The sequence below is a fragment of the Protopterus annectens genome, chromosome 12.part0 (assembly GCF_019279795.1).
Source record: "Protopterus annectens isolate FY-2018-M chromosome 12.part0, PAN1.0, whole genome shotgun sequence".
NCBI classification, from domain to species: domain Eukaryota; kingdom Metazoa; phylum Chordata; order Ceratodontiformes; family Protopteridae; genus Protopterus; species Protopterus annectens.
This window is the reverse complement of record NC_056746.1, coordinates 1,349,831,954-1,349,849,557: the sequence shown is the minus strand read 5'-3', so window position 1 is coordinate 1,349,849,557 and position 17,604 is coordinate 1,349,831,954. Positions and strand designations below refer to the sequence as shown.

At 42.6% G+C, this 17,604-nt stretch overlaps 1 protein-coding gene across 1 annotated transcript in view; it reads left to right on the top strand.

The window, feature by feature from the left end:
• LOC122817189 (complement C1q tumor necrosis factor-related protein 3-like) overlaps positions 1-7,957 on the top strand; it is a 148,321-nt gene extending 140,364 nt beyond the window's left edge. Inside the window, exon 3 of the mRNA XM_044090402.1 lies at positions 4,825-7,957. Coding sequence (XP_043946337.1) covers positions 4,825-5,108 — 284 coding nt within the window. The 3' untranslated portion in view covers positions 5,109-7,957. The remainder of the gene's footprint in view (positions 1-4,824) is intronic.
• Positions 7,958-17,604: the final 9,647 nt, after the last annotated feature.

Below are 17,604 nucleotides of genomic sequence, written 5' to 3'. Positions count from 1 at the left end.
CAATCTCTTGTTTGAGGGACCATTCATGGGGCAATACAATTGCTCTGCTCAGTCTGTCTGCTATAACGATGGATTTGTCCAGGATGTCCATTGCCAACAGAAAATGCTGGGATGACAGTGCCCACTGCCATACTCTGAGGGCTTCTCGGCAAAGGGGGTAAGACTTGGTCCCGCCTTGCTTGTTCAGGTACCAGACCACTTACATGCTTGTCTGTATTGCAATTGTCCCTAGAAAAAGAGAGTCCTGAAGATATTGCAACGCTAGAAGTACTGCTCTCATCTCCAGGACATTGATATGCAGATGTGATTCTTGATCTGTCCATGTGCCTTGGGCAGTCTTTCCCTGAAAAAGCCCCCACCCTATCAGGGAAGCGTCAGTGGTCACAGTGGTAACTGGAGGGGAGAGCATGAAGGGACGTCCTATTGTGACATGAAGAGACGTTAACCACCACTGAAGATCCTTCTTGCAGGAATTTGTTTTCAGGATCATGTGACTCATTGGAAGTTCTTGGTAAGACCATTGCATGAATAGAAGCCATTGAAGGATTCTCATATATATCTTTGCTAATGGCATTGCTAAAATAGCTGCCACCATCAATCCTAGAACTTTCAATACCTCTGCAGCTGGTGCTCTGTAATTTGATATCAGGGACATGATGTGTTGGCGAAGAATAGAAATTCTTTCTGGTGGAAGACGAAGAGTGGTGGTTGACGTGTCTAGTTCTGTCCCTATAAAGATGATATGCTGCGATGGCAACAAGGCAGACTTTTCGAAATTGACTGTAATGCCTAGCTTATCGCAGAGTGTCAGAGTAGCCTCTCTCATTTGAAGAAGTTGATGCCTGGTGGTGGAGGTAAGGAGCCAATCGTCCAAATAAGGAAACACCTGGAATCCTAGATGCCTCAGGTGAGCCGTGACTACTGCCATACACTTGGTGAACACTCTGGGGGCTGTAGTGAGACCAAAGGGCAGAGCTCGGAATGGATAATAATTGGCTCCCAGCCGGAAACACAGGTGATCTCTGGATGGTCTGGCCATCTTTATGTGGGAGTACGCATCCTTGAGATCGATCAAGCACATCCAATTGTCCTTCCCTAGAAACAGGAGTATGGACTGTAGCATGACCATTCGGAACTTGTCTTTTCTCACAAATTGGTTGAGTCTGCTGAGATCCAAATTGGGTCTTCAGTCCCCTGTTTTCTCTGGAACCAAAAAGAATCTTGATTAAGTTCCGTATCCTGTCTGGCCTGCCGGGACTGGCTGGATGACTCTTTTTTTTTTTTTAGCAATCGGCGTACCACTATTGCTTCTTGTCCCATGTGACTGGGTGGAACGTCTGGGATTTTTTGATGGGAAGGGGCTCGGTGGAGAATGGTATGAAATACCCTCTGGAAATGATACTTTGTACCCAATTGTCATTTGTTATATTTAGCCAGACTTTTGGGTACAATGATAAGTGACCCCCGACTGGCTCCAGAGTAGGACAGCCGGGCCTGTCTTCAGGAGTGCTGGTAGGACTGACCAGAGAAATGACCTCTGTCATCCTGGTGTTGCGGGCCCCCTCTGCCGCGAGGGCAGCGTCTTCCATTGAAACCCCCTCCTCTGCCTCTGGAGGGGGGTTCTCTGCGTGTGTCTTGAAAAGCTCCTTGGGCTTTCCGGAACCACATCTTTCCTCCCCTCTGACCTTTAGGAAAGGGTCGAGTGGGGGGGGTGGAAAAATGGACTCCGACAGCAGACAGAGTCTTTCCTTCTTGCTCACACCTGGTCAAAGTCTCCTTCACCTTTGGCCCAAATGAGCCGCAAAATTGGGTATTAGTAAAGGAAAACTTGAAGGGTTCTGTGAAGGAACAGAGCCGCATCCAGGCATGCCTACGAAGAGTGATACCTGTACCTGCGGCTCTACTCGAACCATCAGCTGCGTACGATACGAGACGCATGAAAGAGTTGGCTATCAAATTGAGGGTAGAGAGCTGAGTGGCAATCTTGTCTGATACACTCAAAGCTACGGCACCCGAAGAGTATCTCCCAACTCCTTAAGGAGATCTCTCTGCAGTCTGGTAAAATGTGTCAAGTAGTTCAGTGATCTGAGTGAAAAAGTCGCTGAACTGAACATGCATTTCCCATATCTATCCATGATCCTAGATTCTCTGTTAGGAGGATGGATAGACGAGGAAGTCTCAGACATTTCCTTTTTGGTGGCTGCCGCCACCACCATGGCATCAACAGGGACTCCCTTGGTCAAAAAGGACTTATCTACGGGGGCAAAAATAAACTTACTAGGCCTTCTTGGAACAGGTTCCATAGATTCTGGTGACTCCCATGCCCTACGAGAGACCAGATCCATAAGCTCATCGTAGGGTGGAGACACCCAAGAGGTGGAAGGTTGAGACCCGAACACCTTCAGGAGAACCGACTCATCCTCAGTAGGGCTCTTGGACTGCCAATCACCCCTCTGCCTAAGAATTTCAAGAATCTCCACAAAGGAGATGTCCTCAGAGGGGGATCTAGGGGACCCTTCTGATTCATCCAAGTCGGTGTCCAATGTGAGAGACTCCTGGGGGGAGTCCAAATGCCTCCTCTTGCATAATCTCTTCCTGGGAACTTTTTCAGGGGGAACTTCTGGAGAGGTCTTGGAAGAGCAGGGAGTGCCCTGTGGGGCTACCTGAGGCTCAGGGTCTCTACACTTGGGATGACCGGAGGAGACAGAAACTGACACAGGCACTTTAGGGGAAGAAGAGGCTAGACCTTGAGATGAGGAAGTCTTAGGACACAACACTCGCCTCATGGCTTCGAATGCACCTTGGCTCCAATGAGAAGGAGTCGATGGATCCGATGGAGCCACGATCTTCTCCTGCACCGAAGCTGTGGGCTCCGAGCCCGAGGTAGGAGCCGAGCTCACCCGAGCCGAGGCCTCGAGAGGAAGAGTCGGCACCGACAAGTTGGTGCGGCTATCCTCCCCGGACCTGACCAGAGAGTGTCGGCTCCTAGAGTCCCCGGTCTGCGCTGAGAACATCTGAGCAGATGGAGCTGACGACACTGGAGCAGGTGTCGGCTCCAAGGGATCCACAATCATCAGGTCGGCCTCCTCTTGCTCCGAAGGTCTGGTATGGCTCGGAGGAGGAGCAGACAATTCAAGAGTAGTGGTCTTCGGCTACAGCGGTTGGGTCTGAGCCGAGAGCAATTTAGCTAGGCCTGGTGCCTTTAAGAGTTTCTGAACCAGCCGGTCCATATCCAGATCAGAAAGGCTGACAGAGGACCTGGAAGAGTGAAGAAATGGAGCCGACTGAAGCAATATGGATGGAGGTTTTTCGGCAACCGGTTCCAGAGCAGTGTCCCGGTTCTGAAAAGAGCAGACTGTCGGCTCCGAAGGCAGGGGAGCCGAAGTCACCACACTTTCTGATCTTTTCTTTTTTTAATTAGATTCAGAGGAAGATTTAGATGATTTGCTGGCTCCATCCTGGTCAGACAATGCCTCAGAAAAGGAGTGTTTGATAATACCCCTATCAATTAACTTCCTCTTCCTTTCTGATAGCACTTTGGTGCAAAAGGTGTGACAGATACTGCATGACTCTTGCAGGTGCACCTCACCCAAACAGTAAACACACTGCACATGTGCATCTGTGACTGACATTTTCTGTCTGCAGTCTGGGCATTTTTTAAACACAGACTTTGGATGTTTGTCTCTTTCTTCAGACATTTTACAGTTTCCACTAAATGGAACACACTATTTAACTAAGACTTATTTTAGAAATGTTAAATAACTACTCACACACAGCCCAAAAGGGGCAACTAACTATCAATATAAACAGGATTAAGTAATCCAATAACAATAGTCCCAACAGAGAACACTGACTAGCAAGTAAAGAAAGGGATCCTAAGGCCAAAGGGCCGAAGGCAAGAAAGATTTACTGAGGAAGGGGGTTCTGAACACAGAAAAACAACAATCTACTAGCTAGTAATACCTATTATTAGAAATAGATCAAAGATATATAAAAATTGAAAAATATAACTTGCTGAAAGTTGAAAACTCCCAATAAAGTCTCGAGCAACGCTGGAAACCAAGAGATCTGTGCCGCGGCAAACTAGATCTGGGGTAATTCCTGAAGTGCATTGTGGGATAAGGGGTGGGGTCTCGAGCTAATGGAGAACTTTGAGCTTGTTAGTCAGCCGTGTCAGAGCCGAGGATCGGCTCCGAACCCATCAGTGAAGAATGAACAGTGAGAGTGAACAACTTCACATCAGTATTTTAGCAAACTGTAAACCCTGACAGGAAACACCAAGCAGACATTTCAAAGATGACAAATAAATCATTTATTAATCACTCCTGATGTATGGGGAGCACTGATTAGTACAGAAACAGATTACCTTTTCTCAAACTGTCAGCTCACAAGACACCGACTAATTCATCCCTTCCTCAGCAGTCCGGAATCAAGTTTCTAAGCCTGCATTTGTGCAGTTCGAGAGTTTGTCATTTTGGTTTACAGCTGGTGGGGGGGGGGGCTGCAATCCTGCAGTCCAGTATCACAAGCCGCCACTGCATCTCAGAATTGCTTCAACTAAAATATGTGTTAATGTAAAAATAGCTATGAAAAAATGACAAATCTAAAAAAAAAATTGTAAAATGTATTCTGCATCATGTGTGCTGTAACTAAAGTTAATTCAAATGGATATCTCAATACTGTTTCTGCACTGACATCCCGGAACAGTTCATTATGATGTTTATGAATAGCTGCGTTTGATAAAACATGACTATTTGTTCTGAATACAGTAAGCATTTACTAAAGGTAATGTATTTATTAACTTATTTCTTTTTATTCCTACAGGAATTTTTACAGCTCGAGCAAAAGGTGTTTACGTTTTCACTTTCACAGTATTTAAGAATTCAAATTCTCAGCCCTTATTTACGAGCCTGATGCACAATGGTGTCAAAATCCTATCCTACTGGGACAGTGACAATGCTGATACGCACGACAGTGGTACAAATACTGCCACCTTGGAAGTAGAAGTTGGTGACAGTATTTATATCCTCCTTCATGAGAACCGGCAAATTTATGACGATGCAAACTGCTACATTTCTTTTACTGGCTTCCTTTTATACATGCTTTAAGCTGTGATATTTCAACATATACAACTCATACCATTTCATAGCAACATAAATCGACATTTGTTTGCTGAATTGATAAAAATATATTTCTATAGCCTAAGAGTTTTTCTGAATTGCTCATTGTTAATTTTGTGGCCATAAATTTAAGTGGTTTTATAATTTGTAGTCCACATTCTTTTTGGTAACTGGACACATGTAGATTATTTGTGAAAATATAATCAGAAGCCAGTAAAAAATGATTACTTATGGTAATGTCAATACAGCATTTCTTACATCTTGTGTAAAGGCAGATGGATATTTGAGGATATATGATTTTCCATTGTTTCTAAGGTCAGTGAACTGCAGTTCCATGAGCTCAACCTTTCTGAAAATCTTAATATGAAACGTAAACCATGAACTTTCATTCTAATTTATGGGAGCTAAATCTCCTGCAGCCTCAGCTTAATTATAATCAACTCAAAGAGAGAAAAAATGAAGCTTGCAGGTATGGAATCTGCCCTCACAAGTCAGCATTTCTAGCTTCACCTATGTGTATGAACATGTACTCTCACAATATCTGTCTTCATACAATTATTTTCAGTCAGTTGTACTGTCACATTTTTCAAATTTTAGAGCTTTCTGCCTTCAACAGCAAATAGAGCTCAAAGGTAAATAATTTGAGTAAAGGGCTATCACAAAAGGTCTATGTCGACAACTGTGTTTTAGATAAATACACACACATATATATATATATATATATATATATATATATATATGTGTGTGTGTGTGTGTGTGTGTGCGTGTGTCTGTGTGTATGTCTCTCTGCTTAATTGTACTTTAAGGTGTTTTTTTTTATGTGTGTGCTTACCTGTAACTTGAATATTAAATATCCTTTTGGCTTTAGGTCATGGCAGAAAACCTTATCAAAACCAGTTTCAGAAGAACTACTCAAAAGTATGAAAATGAATGAATCCTTACAATATATGAAAATTAAAACATATTTTAATATTGACATCTATACACTGATCATCTGTCAGCTTCACTGTATTTTAGAAAATAAAATATATGTATATATATATATATATATATATATATATATATATATATATATATATATATAAGATCACCAGCTAAATGGACTATACGGTAGAATTAAAACAGAAAAACAATACACCAAAAAGACCAACTGTCTCACAAAATAATACATTTATTCAATAAACTGCAACACTGCAAAGCTTTTGAGTACAAGACTCTTTCTCAATGCAACAGTTTAACCCTACTAGCACAGCTAGACTACAATCTCCAGGTCCATGTATTGTGCAGACAGAAAACCCGCTCACAAAATAACCCTTTTAGAACAGCTAGAGTTGTTGGAGGCAAATATCAGCAAAGTATCTTTACCAAACTCCAAACTGCTGCCAACCAAACTTACGGGTTCATTATACTATCCCTTTACAAATAAGCACTATTCTGATGTCAGAAAATCAAAATGGCCGCTAATCAAACCACTGTGCAGATCATACACTTGAACCCTTTTTCTTTATACTCCTAAATATGCAAACAGTCCATTTCCAGAAAGTAAGTTAAGTACCGCCTCGTCTGAGTATCAGCCATGATCATATACCAGTGATGTTATCCTACTTAGAAGGTAGCAGACAAAACCTGCTCCTACAAATCGGCCCCCTGAATGATAAGACATATGCTTGGGACTCTCCATCTCCCACCCTAAGGAATCTCACCGATTTTAAACAATTAAAAAGACAATTAGCAAAATTTTTCCTAGACAGATCAAAATGGCAGCGCTTTCATTATTCAGCAATTACATGATTTCCTGACTTATGAATATTCATATAACACCACTAATTTTACAGTCAGTCGTAAGTACGTATGCATTCTACATTATCTTTACCTGCTTTTCAGCATTTCAGTCCAAGGGATTACTATCCTCACCTTTTCTACTCTGAACTACATTTTCAGATCTCCATTATGTACTTAGACAAAGACCTATGTAGCATCATACCCAGAGCTATCTGTTTCTTGATTTCTTATTATATACTTTCATAAAGGCCTTGTACTTCATTAATTGCCTACACTAAAAATCTGCTGTTGATTTATAATACTGAAAACCTTGTTTTTGCTATGTTTACGTGATTACAGAATCAACATTCCATCCTACTTTTCAACTTCTTATGCTCTTTATGTTCCTTGTACTGTTGGACTATGTAAGATGAAAACCTGTTAAAGATTTGCAATAAATTGAAGATCTGTGTTTTTCATGTGTTTTATATTTTCTGTTATGCATTCCTTCCATACATCTTTTTTTGCTATGTATTTTTCTATGTGTTATATATATCTTTTCTTTGTATAACTTGCCTTCTGGATTAGTATACTGTATACATTAAATCTAAACAAATGAAATAACATTCCTTGTCATTCATTACTAGATAAAGTGTATTAGACTAGTCATTTATGGTAAGATTTTCTTAAAGTGCCTGTCTACATTAACAAAGCGGATCACTGGTAAATTGCAGTAACCAAAACTCTTACCGTCATTCAGAATGAAGGCCCTTGCTTGTCCTTCCTCACACCTTCCAATCCCAGGATCGGGAAGAAATGAACAGGCCAGTGGGCATCACGGCCTGATGATTATGGACTGAACAGGGCCAAAAAGAGTAACATAAAAAAATCAGTGTAACAGACTTAAACCTGACAGAAATGTTCAAATCCGTGATTTTACTAAACCCATTCTATTAGTTTGTCATTTATTCTCACCAGATGTTCTTTGTTGAACTATTTGCTGTAACTACTGCTGTTTATTTGACAGGAACGTCTAAGTGGATTCTGACATAAATTATCAAGTATTATTAATAACATGCTGTACTCGAGATTTGTTCACATGTGATGTTCTTGTGTTACTTTCATACAGTAGTCTGAAGAAGAAACCGCAGTGCTGATTACTGATTACTTACAGTAAATGAGTTTAACTCATTTTTGTAGGCTGTTTTTAGGAATGTGAAAAAAAAAAGTTATGTTTGACTGCTGTAAGTAACTGACACCAGTATGCGTGTACTTTAACTTCAGCAATTAGTACCTAAACACAGATAAGGGTGAGATTTAGTTCAATGTCTGAGTCGTCGTCTTCTTTTGGCTGTTCCCGTTAGGGGTCGCCACAGCAGATCACCTGTTTCCATTTCTTCCTGTCCTCTGCATCTTGCTCTGTCACACCAACCACCTGCATGTCCTCTCTCACCACATCCATAAACCTTATCTTAGGCCTTCCTCTTTTCCTGTTACCTGGTAGCTTCATCCTTAGCATCTTTTTCCCAATATACTCAGCATCCCTCCTCAGCACATGTCCAAACCAACGTAATCGTGCCTCTCTGGCTTTGTCTCCAAACCTTCCAACCTGGGCTGACCCTCTAATATACTTATTCCTAATCCTGTCCACCCTCGTCACACCCAGTGCAAATCTCAACATCTTTAATTCTGCCACATCCAGCTCAAACCCCTGCCTTTTTGTCAATGCCACTGTCTCCAACCCATATAACATAGCTGGTCTCACTACCCTCTTGTAGACCTTCCCTTTCACTCTTACAGGTACTCATCTGTCACAAATCACTCCTGACACTCTTCTCCACCCACTCCATCCTGCCTGTACTCTCTTCTTCACCTCTCTTCCACACTCACCATTACTTTGAACTATTGACCCCAAGTATTTAAACTCATCCACCTTCGCCACCTCTACTCCTTGCATCCTCACCATTCTTCTATCCTCTCTCTCATTCACACACATAAATTCTGTCTTAGTCCTGCTGACCTTTATTCCTCTTCTCTCTAGAGCATATCTCCATCTCTCCAGGGTCTCCTCCACCTGTTCCCTACTCCCACTACAGATCACAATGTCATCTGCAAACATCATAGTCCATGGGGACTCCTGTCTGATCTCGTCTGTCAACCTGTCCATCACCATTGTAAATAAAAAAAGGGCTCAGAGCTGATCCTTGATGTAACCCCACCTCCACCTTAAACGCATTTGTCACTCCCACTGCAGACCTCACCGCTGTCACACTACCCTCGTACATATCCTGTACCACTCTTACATACTTTTCTGACACTCCTGACTTCCTCATACAATACCACAACTCCTCTCTAGGCACCCTGTCATATGCTTTCTCTAAGTTTACAAAAACACAATGCAACTCCTTCCGACATTCTCTGTACTTCTCCATCAACACTCTCAGAGCAAAGATCGCATCTGTAGTGCTCTTTCCTGGCATGAAACCATACTGCTGATCACTAATCATCACGTCCCTTCTTAACCTTGCTTCCACTACTCTTTCCCATAACTTCGTGCTGTGACTGATCAATTTTATCCCTCTGTAGTTACTACAGCTCTGCACATCACCCTTATTCCTAAAAATCTGTACCAAAACACTTTTTCTCCATTCCTCAGGCATCCTCTCACTTTCCAAGATTTCATTAAACAATCTGGTTAAAAACTCCACTGCCATTTCACCTAAACACCTCCATGCTTCCACAGGTATGTCATCTGGGCCAACAGCCTTTCCATTCTTCATTCTATTCATAGCTATCCTTACTTCCTCCTTGCTAATCCATTGTACTTCATGATTTACTATCCCTACATCATCCAACCTTCTCTCATTCTCTTCATTCATCAACCCCTCAAAGTACTCTTTCCATCTCCTCAACACACTCCTCGCTTGTGAGTATGTTTCCCTCATTATCCTTTATCACCTTTACCTGCTGCACATCTTTCCTAGCTCGGTCCCTCTGTCTAGCCAATCGGTACAGGTTTTTTTCTCCCTCCTTAGTGTCCAACCTTTCAAACAACTCTTCATATGCCTTATCCTTAGCCTTCGCCACCTCTCTCTTTGCCATGCACCTCATCTCCTTATACTCCTGTCTACTTTCTTCATCTCACTGACAATCCCACTTCTTCTTTGCCAACCTCTTTGTCTGTATACTCTCCTGTACTTCCTCATTCCACCACCATGTCTCCTTGTCGTCCTTCCTCTGTCCAGATGTGATACCAAGCACCTTTTTAGCAGTCTCCCTTACTAGCTCTGCTGTAGTTACCCAGCTATTTGGTAACTCTTCACTGCCACCCAGTGCCTGCCTTAACTCATCGCTGAACTCCACCTCACAATTACCCTTTTTCAATTTCCACCACTTGATCCTTGGTGCTGACTTCACACTCCTCCTCCTCTTCTTGATAACCAATGTCATCCTACAAACCACTATCCTATGCTGCCTAACGACACTTTCTCCGGTCACCACTTTACAGTCTCCAATCTCCTTCAAACTGGCCCTCCTAGATAAGATATAATCCACCTGTGTGCATCTTCCTCCACTCTTGTATGTCACCCTATGCTCCTCCTTCTTGTTAAAATACGTATTCACCACAGCCATGTCCATCCTTTTCGCAAAATCCACTACCATCTGACCTTCTGCATTCCTTTGTTTAACACCATACCTACCCATCACTTCCTCATCCCCTCTGTCTGAATGATACTGTTTATTTAAAAAGTGGAGTTTTGTGTAACATCAGCCCATAAGGGCCCATAAATTTCTGTGGCTCGTCACACTTTTTGTATGATTTTTGAATGCTCTTGCATCTCAACTTTCATTAAAAAGTGCAAACAAATGGCTAAATGTTGTTTACTGTATACCAGGTGGTACTTAATGAGCAGAAACAATAGCTGGCATGTAACATGAACAAACATGAAAAAGTAGATTCATAGGAGATTACTAGGCTAATGGCCCTAGAGCCCTCACAAGCCTAGCCATATTTATCCCAAGTTGCCCAATTGTCGGTGGTTAGGTGACTGACATTCACAGAAGTAAGCATCTATGGTAGTTAATACCAACTTCCTCTGTCTAGGAGGGACATGGGTACCACCGCAGGAGTGAATTTGCGGTCACCCATCCAATGATCTAGGTTGTGTTTAAAAAAGGGTCAGTGAGGGACTCTGTATCACATGAACTGGAAGCTTGTTCCACAGAAGTGGCAGTCTCTTGGAGATGTATCTATCTCTCCAGCATGACCTGTTCATATCAGGGGCTAGGTTAAGATCCCTGGTTTGATTTACAAATGTGTAGCATTTCCCTCAGGGCCAGGTCAGTGACTGCCCTGTAAACCAGGCACTGGTCACCCCTTAGCAACCTGTAAGAGACACACAGGGTTTTCAGTCTTTCACATAAGAATTGTTTTGTGTATCTTGTAATTTCTTGGTGAGAAACTTCTGTGGTCTCTCCAACTATTGCAGATGTCTGGTGAAGTACATGCAAAAGGAAGCATTGTATGCAATTATTGGTCTGATGAGGGTTGAATATAATGGAATTATAACATCCTTAGATCTAGACACAATGCCTTATAAGATGTACCACATAGAAGGATTTCCTTACTACTGTGGATATGTGGTGGTCAAAGCTCAGATTGCTATCAACCTGAGTACCCAGATCACAAACCACTGGGTCTACACTTAGGGTGGTGATGACTACAATGTAATTAGCAGGGATGCTAGCTTTCCCAAAGGAAATAATAATGCATCTTTTTGCACTTAGCTTTAATCTTGGCTTTTGGCACCAATCATTTGTCTGTGTTAACCATGTCTGCCGTATATTAACATCATTGGGGGAGTCAGTGATTGCTCCCAATTTGCAACTGTCAGCGAACTTGGTCAGCCACAGGCCATCCAAGTTTGCCTAGACTTCTGAGAAATAAATTGCGAACAGTAAGGGGGCCAGCACAGAACCCTGTATTACGCCACTGGTGACTGGTCTTTTGCTAGATGTGAAGTCACCCACTTTGACAGTATGGGTCCTGTCAGTGAGCCAGTTGGCTACCTATCTGGTAATGTAGGGGTTAATTCTCAACTGGGAGAGTTTCTCTATAATACCTGAGTGGGGATGAATTTATGAATGAATTGACACATACCTTTTCTTTAGCCATACTTTTAGAAAATAGCATAAATACAAGTGGCAAGTTGAGATGGACACTTCTCATTTAAGGCTACAGCTTCAGAAATTAAGGTACTGATTCAAAAAATGGAATTCAAATACCAGTAGAAATGTGTATGTGTACAAGGAAGAATGTTTCCTTTGGAAGAGAAGTGTAGCTTCTCCTTTGTGTGTTCTTGTTTACTATATCACTATATCATCACATTGCCTGGGTACGTCTTGCTTCACGTTTAGCTCACAATCCATTATCTCACGAATGGGGAAATTCCTTGAATTTGAGACACTTTATGTATTAGTACAATTTACTTAGAAAGTAAAATAAAGACATTTAGTTTAATATATTTTTTTCTCAAAAATAAGGTACGTTTGGCATTATTTAGAGTCACTGGCATTTTGGTTTAATGTTACTTTTTCTGTAAGAGACAAAGCAATATCCCTAAACAATACCTAGGACACTTCAAAGATATTCCACAATTATTTTGATATAAGGTTATAGATTTTGCTCTTGTTTTAGTTTGGATTCCCCACCTCACATTAATCTTCTTTATAAAGCCAGTGCCCCTTTAAGGGTGGATGCTTTGTTAAATAACTAAGCTTGTACACAAAGCTGCTTACATGTGAAGCCCTTCTAGTCTGAGAAAAAAATAAGAACGTGTTCATCTTTCTGGCCCTTCTACTTAATTTTTAAAGGCCAGTTATATACGTTTGTAATTACAGAAAATTATTTTCGGGTACTGAATACTAATAAACTGGATATCTACTCCGCTATCTGATGTGTCATTGATGTTCATCGTGCATACAGCTGCAGTCATCACACTTGGGTTATCCTGCCGTCAGGCGGGTCCTCGGTCGGCCGAATTCCAAAGTCTAGGTCCGGCGTCGGTTGTCGTCGCTTCTTCCCTGACGTCAGTGCGGCAGGGGTATAAAAGAGGCAGCCGACGCCATTTTCTTCAGTCTTTCTTGCCGCGCAGTGCCCGAAGCAGAAGCAGTTCACAAGTGCTGGTCGGCCAGCTCCTGAGATTTACGAACAGTATTTCAGCCGAAGTCTTCTTTAAAGCTAAGTACCCGTTGAAACTTTTCTTGCCTCAGACCGATGTCAGACAAAGTTAATAATTGCATTTCTTGTGGGAAGCAAATACCGCATAAGGATTTTCACTCTTACTGTATACCTTGCTTAGGGCCAGACCACGACGTCTCGGCCTGCCGTTTTTGTGCTAGGTTTAACAAGCGCACTATTAAGCGCCGGGTGGAGTTTGCCCTTCATTATTTTGGCAAAAAATGTAATTACATCATGTCGTCGGATACACCGACTCCAGTTTTAGGCAAAAGACGCAAAGATAAGGACAGACATCCGAGGCCTGCGAGAGTACTGAGACCACGCTTAGGCCGACTACAGGTTCTCCGGTTATCAGCGAGGCGCCTACGCAGCCCCTGACTACCGATGAAGCTATTTTACCGGCGACTTCAGTACCCGAGGTCACAGGCTCCATTCCCACTACAGATACCGATGCCACTCTTGGGGCGGAAACCGAAAATTTAGCGAGGCCTGCCATTACTGAAGGCGTTTTCAGGCCTACCACCTTCTCTATTAAATCCTTCACTAAATCTAAAGCTGCATTGAAAACTAAAAAACAGGGTCCTCAGACCTCCTCTCAAGGCCCCATGCCTAAAAAAACAGATGCTTAAAATGGCTGAGGATTTAATTATTCTCATCAGGGGTTCTCAACCCCCCACAGACAAAAGACCAGGTTGGAGGAAGACTACCCTTCCTCAGACCAGGCTTCTATTACCTCAGACCATTCTGAGGACCAGGATTATGCCTATTCCCCTTTCGAAGACTCTGATGCTGAGGAGTCTATTCCCTCTGTCTCCCCCCTGAAGACTACTCTTTTGGGGAAACCCTGCATACATTGAGAGAGCACTTCCACTGGGAAGGCCAAGATTACTCAGATTCCAAGAAAAGGCTCAGGGAATTTTTACTGCTCCCCCAGCATAGGCCCCTGGCTATCCCTCCTGTCTTAGATATTTTGGATGATGTATACGCAGACGCCAGTCTTAATCCAGACTCTTTACCTCCAGCCCCAGTTAAACCAGACAGATATTACCGGGTTCCTGATTCTCACCAGTTCCTTTATAAAAGCCATTATGCGGACCCAGAAACAATTTCACAAGGTCCCCAGGGGATTAAGGCCTCTACTGCTAAAAACCTTTTACCTTCAGAGAGAGATTTCAGAGCATTAGAAAGGTGGGGGGAAAAAGGTGTATACATCAGCCACCTTAACCATGAGGGCATTAAAATGTCAATTTTACATGTTAAAGTACCAACAGTTCTTGCTACCTCAGCTGAAAAACAAAATGACACAAACAGAACAACCAGATTTGAAAGAGTTGCAGGATTTGTTGCATGGAGCAGAACAAGTCAAAGCAAAGTTATTAGATGCACCACTACAAGAAGATGTATTGTTCGGTGTTAAAGCTGAGGAGGTACTAAAGAAAATGGAGGAAAAAGCGAAATCTATGCAAACAGTTAAAGATTTCTTGCAGGTGCAGCCTCCACGCTTCAGCAGAAATTGGCCTTCAAAAAATTGGTCCTTTCCAGCCACGGACAGACCCCAAAGGGGCAGATACAGATGCCCAAGGGGTAGAGGACAACCTCAAGGATCTTACAGAGCTAGACAGTGGCAAGCAACAGCCCTAAGAGGTGGAGAAGATAGACCACAGTCATTTAGAAAACAGACACAATGACTTTCCCCTATGCCTGCCAAACAAAGCTATAATGGCAGCACCTTTGGGTGGAAAACTGGCTTTATTTTCAAAAAACTGGCACATTGTTACAAAGGACAAATGGATTCTGGATATTATAGACAGAGGCTACAGGTTCCACTTTCACACCGTTCCAAAAATGAGAGGCATGCCAAACCAATCAATGGGCAGAGGCACAAAAACAAATTTCTGCTCTCATGGATATGAAAGCAATTCAAGAGGTACCTGCAAAAGAACAAGGTCAAGGTTTTTATTCAAGACTATTTCTGGTACCAAGGAAGGACAAAGATTGGAGACCCATCTTAGACCTATCTATTCTAAACACATACCTAGAGGTACCAAAATTCAAGATGCTCACATTACAGCAGCTTCTTCCCATGCTGGGCAAGGAGTCTTGGCTGGTAACGTTGGACCTCAAGGAGGCATACCTGCATGTCCCTATCAGACAAGATTGCAGAAGATACCTCAGATTTCTTGCAGGTTCAACCCATTACCAATTCTCTGCATTGCCGTTTGGCTTATCTACTGCACCCAGAGTGTTTACAAAATGCCTGGCATCAGTAATTGCCTTCTTCAGACAACAAGGAATACAAATCTACCCATATCTGGATGACTGCCTGATCCAAGCGGACAGCAAGGACATTATATTGCAGCATCTGGCGTTTGTAATGAAGCTGTTAAATTACCTGGGTTACACAGTGAACAAAAAGAAATCAAAACTAATACCTTCTCAACATATAATCTTCCTGGGTGCCAGCTTAAATACAACGACCCAGACGGCCTACCACACGCCAGACAAACAAGGGCAACTGTCTCAATACTTCAACAAAATGGCAACTTTAACCAGGCTAACTGCAAGGAAAGTCCTGCAGGCTCTGGGGTTCATGGCATCTTGCATCCTACTAATACCATGTGCAAAGCTGCATATGAGGAAACTACAATGGTACCTAAAAAACTTATGGTCTCAACACAGCCACAGCTTGGAAACAATTATACCACTCATTCCATGCCTTCAAAAGGAATTTCTGTGGTGGGCTCAAGCATGCCAAAGAAACACAGGTCTCCCTTTCTGTTTACCACAAGCAACTCAAATCATCACAACAGATGCCTCAGACTATGCCTGGGGAGCACACATGGCAGATCAGTGCATTCAGGGAAAATGGTCCCAAAAAGAGATGCACCTACACATCAACCAAAAGAAGATGCTAGCCATGCAAAATGCTCTTATGACCTTCAAAGACCTACTGCATCCAGGCCAGCTACTAATAAGGAAAGACAACACCATAGTCATGTGGTACATAAACAAACAGGGGGGGACTCATGTTTGCAGTGAGACAGATACTTAAGAAGAAGCTAGAGATGAGGAGAGACTCCAACTGGGCATTCCTAGAGTTGGAGAAAGCATATGACAAGTTCCCAAGAAAGCTGATTTGGGCAGTACTGCAGTGGTTTGAAGTCCCAAAAACATTGGTAGAATTAATGCAGGCTATGAACAAGAACCCAATGACTCAAGTACGAACAGTGTTTGGCCTCATAGAGGGGTTCCCAGTGGGAGAGGGTGTACTTTAGGGTTCACCTCTGAGCCCACTGCTGTTCATACTGGTGATGGACTAACATTAGCAAACAGGTTGGAGGGGACAGATCAACAACGCTGCTGTATGCAGATGATATGGCAGTACAGACAGACTCTGAGCTAGAACTTCACCAAAGGATAGGAAAATGGAATGCAAATCTGAAGGCACATGGGATGAAACTAAGCACAGATAAGATGGTGGTAATGGCAGCAAATTGGGGAAATCAGAAGAAGCTGAGAACTGAGATAGAAGGGAAGATAGTGGAACAGGTAAACAGCTTCAAGTATCTGGGAGGGGTAGTTGAGGAGAAGGGTAGTCTGAATGAAGACGTCAAAGCTAGAATCAGAGGGGCTGCAGCCAAATGACATAGAGTATCAGGTGTAGTCTATGACAGAAGAATGCCAAAAAAGCTGAAAAGTAAGGTGTACAACACAGTGGTGCAACCAGTACTACTGTATGGTACAGAAGCCTGGGCAGAAGAAGCTAAAGGTGATGGAAATTAAGTGCCTGAGAAAGGTGGTAGATACACACTGTGGGACAGGCGAATAAATGAGGACATAAAAGCAGAAGCCAAAGTAGCTCCAATTGCAGAAAGGATCAAAGAGAACAGATTACAGTGGTTTGGGCACATGTGCAGAAAAGCAGAAGACACTCTGGTGAGGAAGATTTGGGACAGACAGGAAGAAGGTAAGAGGAAGTGAGGATGTCCAGCAAAGAGGCTGATGGATTGTGTGAAAGAAGATCTGCAACAGTCAGGCATGAGTGTTGAAGAAGGCAGGAGTGTGGCACTGAATCGAGAGTGTTGGTGACAGTTAACACGATACCCTGACCCCATGTACAAATATGGGAAAAAGGGGGCTGATGATGATGATGATGTTAGTTGCAGGCAGAAAAGGTAGTGTGGGAGTTTAAGCCATTTAAGGGAGTATAAAGCCATACAGTGATGGGTGGAATGTTTAGCATTTATAGCAAATATGGTGACTTTGTTATAACACATTTCAAGTTTAACTTTTAAGGAGGATTGAAGTTTATTATACCATGACCCCCATTATTATTCCAAAACGTGCACGCTGATTGGCCAGCGTGCCCATTGTAAATCGAGTTATACTAAAGTAAAAAGGTCCGGTCGCCCGGACTTTTTTCCATTAGTATAACTCTCTTTTTAAAACACTGTCTCACTATCTCCGTTGCTTATTTTAAAG